The following is a 21,345-nucleotide window of genomic DNA, read 5'->3' as shown; positions in this document are numbered from 1 at the left end:
CCCCCCCCCTCACCCCCTGGGGTAAAGGGAAGAGACGGCTGACTAGGTGGGATGAATCTTTTCCTCATGTGTGCGCGGTGGTTTGACTCACTTCCATGCGAACAAAGTGGGACTGTCCTACACCTCCTCGGTAAGTGGTTACTTTGTTGTCAATGAAATGGCGGCTGTTGCTACGAAAGTGTAGCAAACATTTTTGGCAATTTTACGGAATTTTCTTTGTCTGTACTCCCTGAAAAGCGATGTCATAGTTATTAGTAACAGCATGAGTAACAAACTTTCGAGCAAACCTTCTAGGAAGGATCGGCCGCGATCTACAGGTAAGCTTTTCGGTGAGATGGCGCGCGAAGCCTGTCGATGCTGTCTCCGGTGTCACTGGGTTCAGAAGAAAGACTTTTTTTTAGCAGAAAGCTGTTCTCGCAATCTGTTTCTTTTATTCTCTGGTTAAATTTCATTCCCATATTCCTTTTATTTCTGCAATTGAAATCACGAATTTGCGAGAAATAGGATTTGAAAATTTCTATCTTGCCTCTGGCATGGGAGACCGAGGTGCGAGATTAAAAGAGAGCGGCTCATTTTGTTGCTGTCGGTAGAACCCTTGCCAAGCATGTAAGCTATGCCCTGTAGCCCTTTAGCTCAGCCTTTCATTCTTCAATTTAGTAGCTCTGCAGCTAATTAGTTGTTAACTGGGCCTTGTTATAAATACTTTGGGCCATGTGAAAGTTTGTGTGATCGTCCGGGTGAGTGTATAGTCTTGAGAAAGACCACCACCGACAACAGTCCTTCTCAGGACTACACTCACCCGGACGATCGCACTACACTTTCACTTGTTACCTTGGGTTCAAACCATTTACTGCACTTTGGGCCATGTTGATCACGATCAAAGCCTTGTGAACACAATCCTTGGCCAGCGACAAAAAAAATAAATAAATAAAAAAATAAGCCAAAATATTGCTATGGAAGATGAATCTGGTTTATAGGGAAACTATGCTTTGTACAACTCTGCTATGGTGTACATTATTCAAGCAAGATAACGAATTTTTTGCGTCATACAAAGATGTAAGTCTACACTTTCTAAAGGAGATACACCGTTCCAGTAGGAAGAAACCTCCTTTAATTATGGGTTCTAAGTGAAGTCGGTAACTCAGTTATGCAGAACCCCAGGTGCATGTAAGTGTTTGAAATAAATTATCTCTTGAGAGACTTGCCTTAGTTCGAAGGTGCTGCTCATGCAGGGTTCTACTTTTGATCTCCTTAAAGTTGCATTGGTATTCATGCTTAGCTTTTTCAGATAAGTAATATACTGAGAAGGTACTCCTTGAGAGTTCAATTAGTTACATCTAGGTATTACCAAGCATTGTCAACCTTCATGGAGATCATAGTAAATGATACTTTCCTACTGGTAAGACTCATTAACAATACAGAAAGGATGAGACCATCCTCGGAGACCCAGGGGCTGTGGGTCGATTTCAAGTTAGGGCATGAAGAGCCCCTGGGGACATTTTCCTACAAGACTAGTTTCAAACAGTCACAGTTGTTCTGCCATCTGATTGGTGCCAGAAAATCTTTGTGTTTTTCTGCCCAATCAGAGTGAAGTGTGCTTTAGAGTCCTTTCATGTGTTTTAACGCGGACATATATTAGTAGCTCAGTGTCTCGCTGTGTTTGTTTGGACCGTACGACAGAGATTTGCTTGAGGTGAAAAGTTTCAGTCTCAGCACACAATGTAAGAGAAATTGATCAGATTGTCCCCAAAAATCTTGCCAGAAATTATACTGAATACTTTCGCAGGTATCACTAGAGAATGTGTTTTAAAGTTTGCGAGGTTTGTATACAACACAATGGTTGCAGTCATTGATATGTCGCTTTAAACATTAAACAAGATTTAAGCCTAAATCTTTCTAGATTTTTTGCATAATTTGCTGTGACTGAAACTTTGCCAATCCCGTGAAGTCATTTGATCGCACGGGCCTCGCAGGTAATTCGAGCAACTGGCGCTTTCGCCTACGTAGCTTTCTGCTTTCTGTGTGCGCCACTTCTAATCTTAGTAGTAAAGTCGTTCACAATACGGCCAAGGCTGCAGAGAACGCTAAGTTCATGGACGACCTCCAGCAAGTGCTAAGAGAGCTTAGCTGTGTTTCCGGTTAGCCAATTAAAATCTGAACAAAAATTTATTAACGAGAACATTGTGGGAAGGAGAGATGTTTTCGGCCAGTTACCGAAGGGGTTTGGAAAGAGTTTAGTCTTTCAACTGCTTTCTAGCGTGTTGAAATTCTTGAGCTAGGAAGGCCACGGATTCTCTTCTTGTCCCTTGGTCATTGTCATTTCACCTCTTCTGTCGATTGTTGAAGACCAAGTTAAATACCTTTGATCATTGGGAATCGTTCCAATGCTGTTTTCAATGGGAAAAACAAAACCAAAGACCAAGAAATATTGGATGGAAAGGGAGGGTTTGCTCTAGTGCAAATGTCAGCTTAGTAGTACTGGGTCATCTACCCACATCTAATAAGCAAAAGTTTCCACACTTAGCTTTTCTTTTTTTCCAAGCAAAGATGAGATTAGATTTTGGCACGCACAGAAAGTTGCGCAAGTACCAGTTGCTCGACATACCTGTGTGGCCCGTGCGATGAAATGACTTCCCGGGATTGGCAAAGTTTCAGTCACAGCAAATTATGCAAAAAATCTAGAAAGATTTAGGCTTAAATCTCGTTTAACATTTAAAGCGAAATATCAATGACTGCAACCATCTTGTTGTATACAAACCTTGCAAACTTTAAAACACGTTCTCTAGTGATACCTGCGAAAGTATTCAGTATAATTTCCGGTAAGATTTTCGCAGACTTGATCGATTTCTCTTACATTGTGTGCTGAGACTGAAACTTTTCACCTCAAGCAAATCTCCGTTGTACAGTCCAAACAAACTTAGCGAGCAACTGAGCTACTAGTATATGTCCGCATTAAAACACACAAAAGGACTCTAAAGCACACTTCACTCTGATTGGGCAGAAAAACACAAAGATTTTCTGGCACCAATCAGATGGCAGAAGGAGGGCAACCGTTTGGAACTAGTGTTGTAAGACAATGTCCCCAGGGGCTCTTCATGCCCTAACTTGAAATCGACTCAGCCCCCAGGTCTCTGAGGATGGGATGAGACTAGAGCTCTACATGAAGATTGTGAGTGAGCACTTGTATATCTGTGTGTTGATGACTGTCTTGCCTCTTTTACTTAATGAGGTTACACAAAGAGATGATATTTGGGCTTGTTGGCCAGCCAAGCCATGGTACCATTCATTTAGCTTCAATATGCTTATACAAGTACCAAAAAGTGGGATACAACTGCCCCCTCCCTTCCCTCCTCCCCCCCCCCCAAAAAAAAAACCAGCAGGCAAAAAAAAAAAGCCAAAAAAAAAAACAACAACAACAACAAAAACTAGGAACAGGTACCCCTGACCAAGGTACAATTTAGTCGTACCACTTAGGGTGTTAGGATATCCTTTGTTAAAAACATGGTAGGCAAAAAAAAATTACTTATTTCTTAGGGAAGGATATGAGTACTTTTGAAATTAAATCCTAGAGTCAACATGCTATTATTTTAAAAAATTTAAACCACATTTTGTCTAGATAAGAGTGCTAAAACCAAAAAGAGAGATGGTGGTACACCTGACAAGATGAGTTCACCAATTGGTTCTGCTGTGCACATTCCCGATGAATTATGCACAGGACCATCTGTTGGGAAGGTCATAAGTGGAGATGATGTTGATTCTCTTGCAATCAATGTAGATGAATTAAAAAAGGTAAAAGCAAGCTGTTTCAAAATTAAGAGAAAAATTAATTTTAAGACTCCAAAGTGACTGATCACTGCATCAAACCTGTAACCTGGTTCTTCCTCTTGGCAGCTTGTAAGCTTTTTCCTGCTGAATTGGTAGTTTCTCTGGCTGATTTACTCAGTTACTGAGATTCTTCCTTTCAATTGTCATTTAAAGTGTATTTTCATCCATGCAAACAGTTTTCAACGGTTATCCTTTCTAACTGCCTATTCATATTACAATTCTGGCTGTGACTCTGACAATGTTATAATGTTAAAAGGTTGTCTTACATTTTAAGTTATGTCACAATTGAAAGTGTGCAGTTATGCAAACAAAGAAAAGGCAGGGTATATTAGACTTTCACTATCTGTTCAAACTAGTTTGAGCTCATAAAGACTTGAATGTCCATGTTACATTTGGATGCTCCTGACCAGTAGTTTGTAGTTAAGTACACTTTCAAGTTGTGTAGCAAAATAATCACAAGTTTTGTCCCCAAAAGTGAACACAGTAGTATTATTCTCATCGTAAATTAAACTGACTCTTGGAATTGTAATTTGTGTGGATGTGTAATTGTAACGAGCGCTATGACAATGGACAACTACATTTGATCAAGCAGAAACCAAAGAACTGATTTAATGCCAAGATCATCAACCTATATACAGAGGTATAATTATTCTATCACATACTCTAGGTGATAGGGGTATTTGATAATGCATGATAATATGCACAATCATTCGTCGCAGTAATTGTTTGCAGGTGCAATCTGTATTGATGTAATCTCTTTAATAATTATATAAATGTATGTTGTGGAACATTTGAAGGATTGAATGGTCATTTTGGAAATAACAGGTCCATCCTCCCAAAAGACCAGCAGTCCCAAAACCATCAAGAACTCTTGTGGTGCGAAAGACACGACTCAAGCCCTCTGCGGAGCAGAACCAACCTGTGGGAAAGAGGTACAAATTGTGTTAGCAGTTCTATTGGCATGAAAAAGAAAAGAAAAAAATTGAGCTAAAAACTTTTTCAAGATCTGATTGAGGTATAGAAGGACTTGCTGGGAAAAATGAAGACGAGTCATTTAAAATGTCATGGTTGAAATGACATACAGTGTTTAAATTCTCTGAATAACAGATACAATAATAATACTGCATATTATTTGTATAAATGTCTTGTATCTGTTATTCAGAGAATTTAAACACTGTATGTCATTTCAACCATGACATTTTACATGACTCGTCATGTTCTGGACATCAAGGATATCAGCAAAGATACAATTCATTTTGAAAGGTGAGGGGAACATACTCATCCTCATATATAATGTGCAGCAGATTTTTAAATTTCAGAGTTAAAGGAGCTCTTTCTGATGATGCATGATGTATATTCTTCTTCATTCCTAAACTTTTTTCTTTATTTACAGTATGATCGTTGCACGACCAGCTCCTCCAGATGCACCTTTAGTATCTACTCCCCTTATTGGTAAGGCAAGACCTAAATGTCCATAACAGAAATATTGACTTTAATTAATTTATTATGAACATTTTTAAATATTTTATTGCATTTTCAAGCAGGTTGACATTTATTAAGAAAAAAATATATGATACGTTTTGATTGCAGAACTTCCTAAGGATACTTAATTGAATGTAATAAATATAAACCTTTAAGTTCCCTTTAAACTCTTTTACCTGTGCTGCACTAGAATGCATGTCACTAAGCCAGAATGTTCACTTTGTCAACATCTCCCTTACTTTTTTCGATAGTTAGCCAATAGTTTTGTCTTCATTGATTTTAGGTACTATTATGAATTTCAAATTATATAATCTTAAGTTTGTATTTTTGTCAAATAAGGTACAACTGGTCCTGTTTTTGATGAGGATGGACAAGTTTTGACACACACCATACTTGGATCTTGGGAAGACTTTCAACAGGAAGCTATTAAGAGAGGAGACATTGAGGTTAATGTTACTTCATAACAAGCAATTACTGTCAGTATGATTACTTTTTCTGTATATATAAAATGTAAGGCAAGTGTAACAGCAACCTCTGAATGACTTACTTCACTTCTGGGCTGAAATATAAACCTCTGTTTTGTACTATAATTATTATAATTTCATTCCATTGCTTAAAAAAATTAATATGAACTTTCTAAAGGATATTTTTGGCTTACAAGAATTCCTTTTTAAGTAAATACACAATGATTTAGACCACAGTTTAGCTCTTGTGAATATGTTATTTCATGGTAAATGCAATGGTAAATTAATTATGAACACTTCAGCAGAATAGTATTTTTTTCATCTTTCAGAATCTACCTCCTTTCTCTGGACACAAGGTATTGGTTTGTGATATTCACTGTTATCCTCTATGTTTAAGATATGTCTGACTCATTGAAAGCAACTTATATTTAGCTCTGGATCATGCCAGGTGTCATGAAGAAATATTTATTCTAGTGAGAATAAAGAATTGATAAAAGTTTAAAAACCAGTGTTGGACCTATCCAGATATTTCCACCCGAGATTGTTCTGCAATGTAACTTTGGTCTCCTCTTAGTAATACCGGGTGTATCGATCCTCTCAATGTTCATGCTGCTAAGTCAATTTTAATGCTCTCATGACTGTACTTCTTCCTCCTTTAAACCTTGTTAGTGAACAATGCTGCAATGGTCAGTCATGCTGACCATGGTACTAGTTATGCCTAAGATTTCCTTTTTTGCACTTCACCAGGAGAGGTGTTTCAAAACAAATATTCTACAAAATTAAGGTTGCTATATATCATGACCGTAGGGAAACCCTTTCCAAAGAATGAGTCACAACAATAATTATAGGATTCCTGGGCATGAGCCATCCCCCCTTCTTTAGATTTTGAGCAAGGAGAATTATTTTAAGTGGTATTCTTGCAATACCAAGTGTTTCATTATATATTGATCAGGTTCATTTTAATTGACATTGTAATCTACTTGTAGTTTGGTGCTGGTAAAGTTAGGCCATCAACTAAAGGTGCAGAAAAGGAAAAGAAGTTCTCCAGTCATGTTTGGCAAACAAGGGTAAGTGCATGTAAAGTTTGAAATAATTTATTAAGGTGCACTTAAGAATAATCATAACTTGTAAGTAGAGCATTCAAATGGTTTGTCAAAAGCCTGTGCAGTGTGATTGGTAATTGTGAAGACAACCCTCCTCTGCCGACCATCAGCCTACTGTCAGCCAACATGTAACCGACTGGCTGCTGTTAGTCAACATGTAACTGACTGGCTGCTGTTAGCCAACATGTTAACTGACTGGCTGCTGTTAGCCAACATGTAACCGACTGGCTGCTGTTAGCCAACATGTAACCGACTGGCTGCTGTTAGCCAACATGTAACCGACTGGCTGCTGTTAGCCAACATGTAACCGACTGGCTGCTGTTAGCCAACATGTAACCGACTGGCTGCTGTTAGCCAACATGTAACTGACTGGCTGCTGTTAGCCAACATGTAACCGACTGGCTGCTGTTAGCCAACATGTAACCGACTGGCTGCACACATACATGAATTGTATGTCGAATGTTAGGTTACCTGGGTTTGCTGAATATAAACATTACTATTTAACAAATGGTAAACACTACAGCATACACTATTGAGTTATGGATGCATGTGGGAGGTTGCTAAGCACGAAAGAAGCGTAAGAGTCGCTCGAGGCGATAGCCGAGAGTGACTCTAGCTTCTTGAGTGCTTAGCAAACCTCCCAAGTGCATCCATAACTCAATAGTGTATGCTGTGGTGTTTACCATTTGTTGTATAACATAACATTGATACATTGTAGCTAAAGAGTTCCCTTTTACTTAACAGATCTTACGCAACCAGAAAAAACAATCTCGTGCAGAAAAATAGTCTTTGCATTTGCTCACGTCAGCAGCGTACATCCATGGGCAAATGGGGGATGCTAAATTGACCAATCAGAGCGCACGCTTTACTTTGGTTATGTTATAACATTTTTTTTAATACAAGCCCTGAGAATTAATGTCCAAAACATCTTTCATATTCAATGTAGAGTCTGTCTGCAGAAGTGTGGATAGTAAATAAGGTTACCATTCAGTCATACCTAGTGAGTACATGTAACAATAGTGTTGTTACCCACAACTTACTGACAGATCAATGACTGTTGGCCAACAGGTTATTACTTAAAACTTTGGCTGAAAGGTTTTTTCCAGGAGATTTTCTTCACAATTACCCTGTCACTGGTTGTCTTCCTTTGCTTGATTTAACTGCTTGTTCTTTCAAACTCCAGTCAATTTAAATTGTGTAGAGCCCTTTTCCTGGTCACAGCTGTCTACATGCTCAGATAATGGTTTTTCATATAATCAATCTTTTTGTCTTAAATGATCTCTTTCTGGTTTGCCCTCTGAAGATCAATGAAAGTAATGCATTGACAAACTGGCAGAGACAGATGATACAGAGGAAGAGACAACAACATCATCTGGCAAGTAAGTCACTGAGCCATCATCATTTATCATGGCTGATAAACTAACCTCTCTTAGCCCTTTACACCTTGCTGTCAGTATGCATAAATTATTCTCCATACTGTTCTCTAGTATATACCTGAGTTGCTGACAAGGAGAATTTGGTTAGAAATCAAGAGCCACTTTAGTGGGTGATCATTACCTTCATTCTCGTGATGTTAATGTACGATTTAAGGATTTATATTGCAGGGCTGCACTCTAGCGGGGTCCAGTGCCCCCTCCCCCCCCTGACATTTTATTTGGCCTCTAGCATAGTGTTGGACAGTAACTCTGACTTGCAGTTTCCTAATGTTACAAAATTTATCATTTGAATTTATTTATTTTTCTATTATTCAGATGCACTAAACACATCAACAGATATGTTGGTAATGAACCAAAGTGAAGATTATAGAGAAACACAAGAAGATAGGTACATTTTAAAACCAAATGGAATGAAATGAAAATTAAAGGGCAATGGTAATTATTTAGTAAATTACTTTTTAATGGCCTTGAAGCTGAAAAGAACAGTTGATATTCAGAACTGATGGTTTATTTTATTTCTTTTAATTTAAGGTATGCCATTGATAGATCAATCCCATCAATGGATTATGGAAAAGGATGTGAGGAAATAAAATTGATAACTTTTTGTTTATTTGTATATCATTAGCCATGAGATAAGCATTATCATGCAAGAGGATTTAGACAGCAACACTTTATAGGTTGGACTTACTGTTAAATATAGGAATTCTTTTGTGCAGATCGTGTTGGTAGTGAGTTTTGGAAACAAGTGGAGCAAATAGGAAATGATGAAACAGGAATCAAGTAAGACTCAATTTTCAGCTTGATTACTTTCATGAAAAGTTTGGGATTTCAACAATGCGAGACACTCTACTTTGTATGTAATCATCATTATTGCCATCACTCTTGCAAGTCAGAGAAGGTTAGACTGCACCCTTGCAGTGTATCGGCCACAACTTGGAAACCATGATCACTTTTAGTCTGGGTTGCCTTCTACTGATTGTTAGACAGCATTTCCAAGGACTTTTTCTGAGTAGCAAAAGCAGGCAATGTCTGTAAAGTTTAATGCCTTACTGCTTCTTTGAGGAATATATGATCATTGTCTTTTTTAGTTTATTAATGAATAAGACATTGATGAACTGTATTGTTTTTGTATGAAGCATGACTTTGACACAGACTGAGCGTGGCTATCCACCTGCTATTGAACACATTGGAAAACCCATATGCATCAAAAATGAAATGGGTAAGGTACAATGGGGCTGACTTCATCCACTATTGCCACCAATGGTAAAATTGAAGACAATTTGAATTTCCATGTCTTTTCTGCATTTCAAAGCAATTGTGTAGTAACTCTTCATGTCCTGATATTTTTTTTTAAGGGGTAGGGAAAGCCAGAAACAATTGTGACTTTGATTAGATAGGGATGGTAGTGATGGAGAGACCTTTTTTTAAAAAAAAATATTGTTGTAGTTTTTTCTCTAAGGGGGCAGCTAAGTATGTTCTCATTGGAAGAAGCTTTTAATTATTTTTTGTAGGAATTTCTTAATGGCTCTGTTTGATGATATTGTTAATTACAGTGTAGGTATTGTGACTTGAACTGTTAGCCAGGTTGTAAAAATTTTAGAGTCTTTGGTAATGTTTGTTGTTTTTTTAGGCATAGAGTGGTCCAACACCCACCGGTCGGCATCAGTGCACTACCCCTGGCAGAAGTCAACTTATCTTCAAGAGAGAACTACACAGCTTCGCACTGTTTTAAATGAGTTAGACCCTCACCAACCAGTGAGTAACACAATATGCTGTAACTGTATTACTGTCTCTAAGATTAGTTTCAAGGGTGATGCGATGGTGTTCTGAGGTGATGTGATGAATGTTAATTTAACATATTATTCCCTCCTCCATATATGGAATTTTGTTGTCCTCTTTAGATGGCTATTCTTTACTGCATGAAGCTTTAAGAAGTTCCCTCTTTTGTTCTGTGTATTTTTCCATTTGACTCAAATCTTGTAATGGTATGGCTTAATGATGCTTTTGGGTTATTGAACTTCTACTTTTCTATCTCTTTTGTGGAATCTATAATCCAATTTACTTCATTGTGTTCACTTTTTGAGAGCATATCCACTCTTAGATCAGTGTAATTAACAGGGTTCTTATGGGTCCCAGAAAATCTGGAAAATCCTGGAATTTTATTTTGCAATTTTTCAGGACTGGAATGTCATAGAAAAAGACTACAGATCCAGGAAAGTCCTGGAAATCTGCTTAAACTTAAGCAATAAATTTTTCAGAATTTATGATGTGTAAACTGTATGGGAGAATTGATTTTTAAACCTTGGGATTGAAAGTTAAAGGGTTTAAGGTAAAATTTGGAGCCCTGGAAAAATCAATCTGAGTCCTGGCAAAAAAGCTTAAATCAACCCATGTAAACAATCATTCTGCAAAGTTCTTCATCTGACATACACTTTTTCATAGCTTATTAGGTGTGTGAACAGAATGATGCTCTTTTCTTGTACTAGCTTTAAGGTTAATAGAATTCAAGATTTTCCTCTCTATAATTATTGCAGAAGCTTATCATGTCTTTTTCTTTCAGTACATTGATGATCTTGAAGTGATTGGAACAAATCAACCTCAGCATTCATCCAAGTTTGACATGATGTCTATAGTTCAGGAGGAAGAAGAAGAGGAGGAAAGTGATGAGGCAATGGATGAAACTGCACTTCAAAGGTAAGTCATTCTTCTTTTCTTGGAACATTATCACAAGACCTCTAGTTAAGGGTAGCACATACACTATTATGTATCCCAAATTGGCATGGACTAATATAACTTCTTCCCCCAGTAAATTTTAAAAGATTGCTGATGTAAAATATAGCTCCGTTTAGATTGGAAGGAAATAAAAAAGCAGTTTAGGACCTCATGAGTTTCTTATTTCTAGGGACCCTTTAGCAAATATTGCTGATGTTGTACCTCAGCCAATATTTGGACCATCATTATCAATTGGTGGTTACACCGCACAGTGGAATGGTCCAAGGTCAGGAGGCAGTGAGAAAGCAGGGGTGGCTTGCCGTGTGATATTTGATGCCAGTGTTGGAGACAGGGTCACTTCTTATTTAAATATCTGCAATGATGGAACAACTGCTGTATACTTTTCTTGGAAGGTATTGTTTAGTAGCTCTCATTACTCTCAAATATAACATGGGAGATGAGTAGTAATGATATTGTTCATTTCAGTCTGTGACTGTAAGCCTTCTAAATGGTATCAATTCAAGCAGACATAGAAGTTCAAGGATTTTTGTATTTATTTAATGATGGATTTGATTAACTTATCTTAATATTCATAACACAGAAAATACCACGGGCCAATGTGTTGGGAACAAAGCTTGCAGGACATGCTCAAAGGTTTTACTTTGACACCAAGAGTGGTGTGATCTTACCAGGGGATACTTTAAACTTTCCATTCATATTCAAATCTCCAAATGCTGGGATCTTCACTGAGACATGGGAACTTATGACAAGACCTACTCTGTGTGGTGGTGCTCCCATCAAGATCACTCTAAGAGGTAATGAAAGGTGGCAAATATTAATTTGTAGATTTGGTTTGTTTGTTTTTGTATCTTATTTTTCAGTTGGCCAGCACACTGAACATGGCAGTCAACATTTTGCAGGATACTTTAAATTGTGTCCAAAGGAACCTTCCAGATACTTGGCTTTGTTTTTTTTTTAGTTTACCACTGACAACTCATTACTTAATTATGTCTCTTAAAGCATCTTTACCAGCCAGTTAATTTACATGATTGTAGGGGTAGCTTTAGAGGAGGACATCTACAAGGAAGCCCGGCAGCAAATTGAGGATGAGTTGGCTCACAGAGAAGCAGTGGAAACTGCCACAAGACTTCTTGAAGAGATCTTTAATGGTGTTCATACTCCTGAGAGAGCCAGGTCCCCAGTGGATGCTTATATCACTGTGAGTTGTGTCAGTGAGGAGATAGATGCCTGGGACAGAGTTAGAAAGCATGGAATTTTACTTTAATAAACTTTTTTTTTTGTATTTTATAAACTCTTAAGTTAAATGTATTCACATGCCTCTACTAATTACAAAATTGATTTTTAAAGTGATGGTTTAAGAGAAATGTTTGAGGAAAATTTAGTGTCAGTTGATATTAAGATATACCCAGGAGGAAATTTAAACCCACTGCCACTGTGTATCTATGAGAAAGCAACAAATTACACAATTCATACATTTCCTTTTTTGTTGTCTTAATAAATTTGAGAACTCTTTTCATTAGCTTAGTTTACAAATATGGATTTATTCCTTAAGGACCTTAAGCAGTCAAGACAGCAACGCCAAGGAAGACATTGATTAAAAACTGAATTTCTACTTTTAATTAGAATTTCGAAAATGGCTGCATGTGTTTACCATCTCATGCAGCGCCACAACTCAACCTCAAAATGTCATGTAAAAGTAGCATTGAGTTCCAAATGGAAATTAAAATAATTTTCCGTCGGGGTTTCGGTTCACAAACAACGCAAATTTTGGTGATTTCGCGTTGTTGTTTTGCGAGGGACGGCTAGAAAATGTACTAAGTCTTTAAGTGCACAGGCTGGGCTATTGTTCTGCCAATTAGATCTTTTGTTTTTCCACGTCCTCGTTGCCGTTGTCATCATGGTTTGCTTATGGTCCCTAATGATACGTTTAATGCAGCACCATAAATTAAAATTTGATGTGCTTGATAACATGATACACTGTTTGCATTTATTATAATTATCATTACTGTGTTTTATTTCAGGAAGAAGAGATCTTTGAAAGAGCTAACCAAGGGGTGAGAATCAAATTTATACTCTGACCCAACACACAGGGAAATGATAGAAATTATAAAATATGTTAAGTATCAACAATCAAGATGTTTAGTTTTTCACCAAGTTAGTCACAATGAAGATGAGATTTTACTGTAATCTAATCACAGTCTTCTTCAAAATGACATGTGGTTTACCTAAAGCCTGGTTCACATAATTATGATTGCAGACAATCGCCAGTGATCATCTGCAATTATATGTGAACAGCTCTGCGATTGTGTGCGATCGAGTGTGATCGCAGGAATAGAACCATGTTCTACTCCTGCGATCGGTTGCGATCATCTGCTATCGAGTGCGATCATATGTGAACAAAGTTCTGCGATCATGCGATTGGAATGTGTCCAATAATGCTATGCAAGCGGCATGATACCACGATAACCAGTTGTTTATCAACTTTTACACGTGCATGTGTTTTGACAAGATGGAAGGTGAAATTGACATGAAACAGTTTATGGAAGAAATTAGAAAATAGGATTGTTTGTTCAATCACTTTAGCAAAGAGTTCTCTCTTTCTTAAGACTTTTTGCACCAAGAAGCAATGTTTCTTCTTTGATCTGGCAGTGATTCTCCACTCAAGTAAAGACAACAGAAGCAGAATGTTAACACCTATTAATAGTTCAGCATCCTTTGCATTTAGTTTGGTTGACTGGAGTTACATTGTATTGCCACTGAATGGTAAACAATGGACTTGGTTGTCACAGATCGCTGCGAATGGCTGCGATCATATGTGAACGTGCGAGTCGCGATCTTTGGTTGAGTGGTTTCAGCGATCGTGCGATCGCCTGCGATTATATGTGAACCAGGCTTAAAAATCATACAGAATCTCAAAATCAATGGTGTTTTTATTCCCATAGATGCATTTCCAGGATGAGGTTGTTGGGGAATTGAAGCAGATTTATGCACAGCTTGGAGATGAAGAGGAGTGGGACTTGGCTCTAGAGTCTCTTCAACAGGTAACACTTGTGTCCCTATAAGGCGATAACACTTCATGGGTGGCATATTAGTCATTCTGACACAGTTTACTCAACAAATAGATTCTGTGTTGACATCATAATGTGGTAATAACAAAAAGTGGCACACAAGGTACAGTGGAGTCTGGCAGGTCCTGAGATTTCAATCATGTGCTTCTCTTTTTGTTTACTTTGAATTATTTTTGTATTTTTTTTTTTTTTTTTTTGCAGAAAATCATATGCATTGACGATGCTGACCAGCGTGATAGCCTTCTCCAGACACTCAATAGCTGTATATCAACCTTATCATTCCCTCCAATGACTCCTATTAAACAGGCCATGTATGCTGCAGGGTGAGTCATTAATTGAACTAAACAATCAAGAGACAATTGAGGCCAAACAAAGGACTACCTAAAGACCTTTATGGGGTTTTTGGCTGAAGATCGTTACCCAGTATGCAGATTATGGATTTAATAATAGTATGATTTTAACAAGGAAGAGCTGATCATGCAAAGAACACAACCATGAGGAAGCTGGAGTTTTTATTTGTCCTGTTTTTAAATTACTATTTATTATGTTGAGTGTATATATTAATTAGACATGACTTAAAAATGTCTGATTGAGTAAACATAAGTTAGAAAATATGCTTTTTGATATTGATTTAAATTTTTCCACGTTATTTATCCTATAGAGTTACAAAAGTGCAAAATAAAGATATAGATGATTCATACTCCAGAGTGCAATAAATTATAATTGATAAATGTAAGCTGCTGCAACTGTTTTTTTTTTTTTTTTCTTTTGACCTTTATTATTCACCTGGATATTCAGGTCACTCTGCCTTCCTTTCTTGTTTGGCTACTTCTTTTGGATCTTGTTCACTGAATTCCCTATGTCAGAGAACTATGAAGCAACTTAATTTGAAGAGTAAACCCATACTGTTCCCAGTATTTACATTTCTTATAACTGTATGTAGATATCAATTACTTTGTGAGATGGTGGACAGTATTGTTGGACAGGCCAACATGATGAGATCCATTCTTGGTCTTCCTGAGAGAGAGCTTGTGGAGGATACTTCACCAGAGGAAGGTAAGAAAACCTTGCCGTTATCGTTGAGCCTCTTATATCCTGAACTGTCAGGATTACTGGTAAGTTAGCATTGACAACAGCATTTGTGAGTTAACCTTGTGAAATATGCATTTCTTTTAGCTTATTTTTTTTTTAATCAGCTGACAAAAGACTTCGTAAAGGAACAGTTTCTGAAATAAAAGTCTCAGAAAGTCGAAAAGGAGATAAGAAAGACAAGAGAGGAGGAAAGCTTACTGAAATTGTGAGTTTATAATTTCTGTGTGTGTGTGCACTAGCTCATCTGAGAAATTAGAATCTCATAAACACAGAAAACCCAGTTAGTTATAGAAATGATTTTACCAGGACTGACTTTCAAATATTGGAAATCCTACAGACTTAACAAATCACTCAGTATTAATTGCATTGCATGCAGCCTCTTAAATTAAAAAACAGACAAACAAAATCTAAATATCTGGAAGGAATTTTGAAATTAATATAATTGTACTGTTGCATGGTTTTAAATTTTGTTGTAACGGTTACCATAAATGTTTCAGAGTGAAGAAAATCATGAACTTGAGGGTTATCATTTCACATTGGATCTTGTAACATCTGTTAGTAGTGTCATGTCTGTTAATAGTGTCATGTCTTAATAACTGTATCTGTTCCCAATTTAAAAATTCACACAACTTTCACTTAAGGTGATAGACAGTAAGATTTTAGCAAATGTGTATTGCAAGTTGTGAGACTATGTGAAGTATGAGGGAGAAATATATAAAAATTCCATTTTAGGAAACTGTTACTTTAACCTTTGTATATCCAGAGACACTAACACTGTGATGTACCATATAAATAAAAATCCATCGAGATATTGAACTTACCATACATATTGGACAGTATCACTTTTTTTTTTTTTTTCGGTTTAAGCTTCATCCAACTTATGTTTGTGTTTTGTGTTGCTTAATTGCAAGGATCGCCCAACTTCCACCCAACGCTCCAAGTTATCAGCCAAAAAATCAGGAAGAGGTGACAATATTTTATTTATTTAATTGAAAAAAAATCTGCACTTACTGAAACTGACAGTATTTTGCCATTGATTAGTTTTACAACAGTACTGTAACTACAATCATATAGTGCATAAAACAATGAAACTTATCTCATCTATTTACCTTGATAGGTACCAACACACCATCCTCCCAGTCCAAATCAGCTCTCAGCGAAGCTGCAGCAGAGAGGACTGGGGTGAGAAATTTTCTCTTGGTTCAGGAATATCTAATGATGGGAAAGCCTGTTTTGCAATATGCCATTGCATATTCAATTAGTCCATGATTGTTTAGATCGCTATTCCCAGTATGCACAATCTTTCAAGCTCTTCTTTGTATGCTGCTTTCTTCTTCTCAGGTACTGCACGTGGTGGATGTTCTACAGGTTGTGCTTCTGGCTTGAGTTGGATGTGATACTTGCCCCCTGGTAGTTTTTCTATACCCTTGAATATATCTCTGAATTGGGATGATACATACTCCTTTGTTAAGGGCAAACAGTGTCTCTTTCCATTTAAGATGACTGCGTCATTCAACACCTCACATGTAGGCTTTTGAACCTTACTGGAATCTAGTCGCAGAGCGTTAACACTTGTATGGATTTGTGGCATACTGGTTAAGGAGAGCGGGGTTACCTCTGGGAAGGCAATGTAGCCGACTTGCTGGGCTGTTTCTCTGCCTAGAATGAGATACCCTCAAGTGTCAGTCACTAGAGAAGTCGCCATCTGTGGTCGTTGCCTACCACCAGTCTGAATCACTATAGTACACGCCCCTAGGTTCGCTACAGGGGACTCTCCGTACCCGAATATTTGAACAGAGGTAGGGGTAAGACTCTTGTCTCCAAATAAGGATTTGTGAAGATACAAGGGCATTACGTTGCATACTGCGCCTATATTGATCTCGCATTCAACCTCATATATGAGTCCTCCACTTGCAGTACTTAACCAAAGAGGCTCGATGTGCTTGCTTGAAGTATCATTGATACTCTTCACATGAAAAGTCTGAATATGGTGAAACATTTTGTGTTGGTTGTCCTGTGGTACTTGTGGACCGAACATTATGCGGTAGCCCTGTGGAGGATCACGAACTGAAATCCGACTGGCACTGGCTTCTGTTTGCGGGGCTTGTAAACCATGTACTTGAACCTGCTTAGGTTCACCAGTTGTACCTTGTTTACCTGTTTTGCTCTTGCAGCACTTTTTGTAATGTCCTTTCTTTCCACACTTGTGACAAGTAACATACTTGGCCGGACACTGCGATCTGGGGTGAGTAGGCTTTGCTCCACAACAAAAACAACTTTGTCTTTTTGACTCACCATGCTCTTTATCTTTAGACGTCTTTACTCTTATCTCGATTTGACCACTCCGTTGTTTTCCCGCCTTTTTGATGCTTTGCTTGCACTTTGCTGTGGTTGCAGTACTGAGAGTCTGCATAATTTGATCTTTGACAATCGCTGTTGTATAGGAGAGTTGCAATTTCGATCACTTGTTCGGCGGTAAGGAAGTCCTGGTCTTCTTCCAAACACTTTTGATAAACTTTTGGATTCTTTAGACCAAGGAGAATAGCGTTCCTGAGAGCCATGTCCTCTGCGCCCTCTGGCCATCCACATGCATCAGTGACTTGCCTGCACTTTTCGATGTACTCTGGTAATTCCATATCACCTTGAGTGAGCACTTTGTACTGTGTAGCCGCGGCTAGTTTGCTCCCGCTGTGGGCTTGCATTGCTCCTCCACCTTTCTGAGATGTATCTCCCACTTCTTCTGATCATCGGGTGGAATTGTTGCCCTGTCCAAAATGGCGCCCACCACAGAAGAAACAAATGCCATCCCGAACTTCAAAAGCAAAGCAAACATTGTAACATCTTCAGACACGTTATGTCGATTTTGGAAATGTCTGCAATGATCTTCCGAGAAAAAGTCTCTTGTTTGACTTCATTGTCTACTTCCTGTCGCAAGGAATCAATCGAAAAGGCAGAATAATTTCGCCGCTTCGCCATGTTCAATTCAGATGAATAAGTAAAGTCCAGTCCAAGTCCAGTCCAAGTCCAGTCCAAGTCCAGTCCAAGTCCAGTCCAAGTCCAGTCCAAGTCCAGTCCAAGTCCAGTCCAAGTCCAGTTTACCCTCTGTTGTGACGGCTGCGACGGCTGTGATGGCGTCACACGCTCAAAGAACGAAATCGTACAGAATATATCGGGCATCAGATGCCGGGTCTGCCTTGATCATTACAAGACCTCTGCATAAAATTTATACCTTCTTTTTCCATTCTGGGAAACGTTCGTGAAGTTTTCCGTCGTTTGTCTAATCCAAGATTGGTCGTTTCGCGAGAACTTCCATGTTGAGTGAACTGAGGCCTGTGAACACAAAATATTCGCTCGAACTCTGCGATCGTCGATTATCGATGAAATTGTTCGGCTTTCAGATTGTAGACTAGACTTTTACTCCTGAAACCATGTTCCTCAAGTGGTTTTCGTCTCCTACATAAAGAAATATATCCTGACAAATACAACCGTTTCGTTTTAGAGAGAGCAAGGTTTATTTCGCATCCTAACGGCTTTTTTAAATACAAATCACACACACTATGATTAATAATTTTTAGTATAATTTACAGCTAATTGGATATGAACAAAAGAATAATGCCTACTGGGAATAGCGATCTAAACAATCATGGACTAATTGAATATGCAATGGCATAACTTGCAACAGCCTACTTAGCAGCTTATTCAGAGGATGATAACCTTCTGGAAATTCTAGAGAATTTGGACAGTGTTTGCTGTCAAACCAGATGAAAATTAAGCCAGTATATCATGTATTGAGACATGGGTTTTGATTTGATTTTTTGTGTTTCAGACCCCAGTCAGTCTGGAGGGGTTAACAGTTGAAAATTCTGTGGACCCTGTCTTAGAAGCAAAGTACAAAGAAAAACTTTTTACACAGGTTAGAAGATTGCTTGTACATGTTGTTAAATGTATTGATTAAGTGTGCTACAGTTTGGTTCTCTTGGTTTAAACTCAACAATGAATTAAAACAACAATCGATTAATTTTACTACATATACCACAAGTAGTTATCTGTCACAAGTCATATTCATTTTGGCAAATCTAGTTCTTAATAGTCCTTCAACAAGTACAATAAAGGAAAATTAACCCAGTCCTTTAACAAGTACAATAAAGGCAAATTTAACCCAGTCCTTTAACAAGTACAATAAAGGCAAATTTAACCCAGTCCTTTAACAAGTACAATAAAGGCAAATTTAACCCAGTCCTTTAACAAGTACAATAAAGGCAATAAATAAGTACAATAAATCCCGTGACATCAAAAGTCACGCATTGATCCTCAAACAAAAGTTTTGAGGTAACAAGAGAGTAAATTTAAGAGCTGTTTTTGCATATAGAAGATAAATTTAAAAATGATTTTAATTTCTAGTATTTTGTGTACTTCATCAGACTTATTCCCTTGTGGTGGATACGTTTGAAAGAATAGACTTGGTTTTTGAAGACATAAAAACTGCAGAATCAAGGTTGCCAAGTCTAGAGTAGGATACAAGCTTGCTGCTCAGTTATATTTAACATTCAAGCAGTCCATTTTGTGCATTATCTACTGTATGTCAGTCAAGTGACGTGTTTGAAGGGCAATAAAATACACCTGACAAAATGAAATGAATATTGTTATTTGCTTTCAAATGCATGTTTGTTGTTCTTATTCTTTTAATTAAATAAGACAGAGTGGGGAAGGGGACTGGTACAGAAGGAGGGCTGGAAGGTAAGGAGGATCAATTTCAAGGGTGAAGTGGTGAGAGACCTGGCTGAGGTCACCAACAGTTTGTGAAATTTAAGACTAATCCTGCGTTGATTTGACATCATAAACTGTAGGGAAATAATCATTTTGTTTTTCAAGAAAACTTTGTGTGTGTGCTTGCGTGCGTGCGTGCATGTGTTGTAGTACATAATAGTTTGTTGGTGGTGTTGTCGTTTTAGAAAGGGGAACTAAAGCCTAAAAATGAAACATTTTTAAATTGCAGCTTATAGTTCAAATAGCACTGTTCGAGGGTTTTTTTCAGTCTTTGGGCCCAACTTCGCCTCGGAAAAATAGTTTAAAGTGGTATTTTTGCCTCGTAGTACGGCGGCTCAGAAAAGTGATGTGAGCGGTCATTTTAGCTCGCTCTTACGTCACCGGTGGGGAAGAAAGATAATGAACCCATACTCTTCCTATGGAAATTTGGTTTGGTTATGAAGCTATCGAGGTTCCATGACTTGTAATGGCGATTAACTACGAAAGTGAAATAGTAACAGTTGTTTTTCTTATCTTGGTTCCCACCACTGACGTCATAAACGACCGCTGCTGACCTTTTTTGAGCCGACGGTCTTACAACCCAAAAGCGGGAAAAAGGCAACTTCAAATCGAATTTTCTCGTAAAAAACAAGAAGTTAACGAAAATAAATATCGACACTTTATCTTACTCCTCTAAAGCTAACTAGAAATGAATGCAAACAATATACCAATTTTAGGCTTCAGTTCCCCTTTAAAGGACTTAGAACTTGCTTAAAACGCTTCTTGTGCTGGTCGCTGCTGAGTCGAAAGCAGTCAACAAGTGATTTGTATCACTGACCTGATTCAGTAAACATTCGCAGACTTCTCAACCCTTGAACTCCCAGAAGTAACCACAATTTCTCCCTTCAGTATCTATACTACGTCCAGAAGACAATAAGAATAAAGAAAAATATTAGATGTGCGATTGTTAGTTGATCCGATACCAAACTTTCCCAGCTAATATCAGATAGTACGGAGAACTAATTATGAGATTTTAGAGATTTTAGAGATTTGAGTGAAAGGGGTAATACTTATGCCATTTTATTTGAAACGACTCATTTCTTTCTAAATACTACATTAGAAAGGGGGGGGGGGGAGGGGAAAGAGCTCCAGAAATTGAGGTACAACAGATAAGCACTAAACAAGGCAAGGTTATTTCACAAACCTGTATAAACTATTTAAAAAAACAAGGACAAATTTACCCCACTCAGTTGGATGTTCTTTGCATTTAACTCGGCTTCGATTCATCTGTTGCCCTCTACATAATTATTTGCAAGATATGTCTGACTGTGAGTAACGCCAACTAAACGAATCCTCGTGCATCACGGGCGATGCCGAAACCATTGGAGCTTTCAAA

At 37.8% G+C, this 21,345-nt stretch overlaps 1 protein-coding gene and 1 long non-coding RNA gene across 5 annotated transcripts; one reads left to right on the top strand and one right to left on the bottom strand.

Annotated features, from left to right (window-relative positions):
- The first annotated feature begins 135 nt into the window (after positions 1–135).
- LOC111341475 (MYCBP-associated protein-like) lies at positions 136–19,837 on the top strand. Of its 3 annotated transcripts, XM_088740093.1 has the most exons (27): positions 136–317; positions 3,617–3,789; positions 4,651–4,757; positions 5,219–5,277; positions 5,647–5,753; positions 6,101–6,127; positions 6,758–6,838; positions 8,178–8,253; positions 8,626–8,698; positions 8,842–8,888; positions 9,027–9,090; positions 9,447–9,529; positions 9,941–10,065; positions 10,871–11,004; positions 11,213–11,435; positions 11,624–11,837; positions 12,078–12,241; positions 13,065–13,097; positions 13,986–14,084; positions 14,313–14,434; positions 15,055–15,167; positions 15,308–15,408; positions 15,701–15,757; positions 16,115–16,169; positions 16,321–16,385; positions 19,030–19,116; positions 19,625–19,837. In XM_088740093.1, exons 1-27 carry the CDS (start codon positions 263–265, stop codon positions 19,715–19,717), a joined length of 2,637 nt encoding a protein of 878 aa, XP_088596219.1. In that variant the 5' UTR covers positions 136–262; the 3' UTR covers positions 19,718–19,837. The 3 variants fall into 3 exon arrangements, with proteins under 3 accessions (XP_088596219.1, XP_088596225.1, XP_088596229.1); XM_088740099.1 differs by lacking the exon at positions 15,701–15,757; XM_088740103.1 differs by lacking the exons at positions 15,055–15,167; positions 15,308–15,408; positions 15,701–15,757; ... (2 more) ...; positions 19,030–19,116; positions 19,625–19,837 and adding an exon at positions 14,773–14,996.
- On the bottom strand, positions 4,605–8,629 carry LOC148741393 (uncharacterized). 2 transcript variants are annotated; one of them, XR_015993632.1, is made up of 3 exons: positions 8,299–8,629; positions 5,696–8,171; positions 4,605–4,744 (listed from the first exon to the last, which is right to left on the bottom strand). It is a non-coding gene; the product is annotated as an uncharacterized LOC148741393 (long non-coding RNA). The 2 variants fall into 2 exon arrangements; XR_015993631.1 differs by having other exon boundaries at positions 4,607–4,744; positions 5,104–8,171.
- Positions 19,838–21,345: the final 1,508 nt, after the last annotated feature.

Source organism: Stylophora pistillata, chromosome 1 (assembly GCF_964205215.1).
Source record: "Stylophora pistillata chromosome 1, jaStyPist1.2, whole genome shotgun sequence".
Lineage (NCBI taxonomy): Eukaryota > Metazoa > Cnidaria > Anthozoa > Scleractinia > Pocilloporidae > Stylophora > Stylophora pistillata.
Note: the sequence above shows the minus strand (reverse complement) of the source record. Positions and strands in the feature narration are given on the sequence as shown.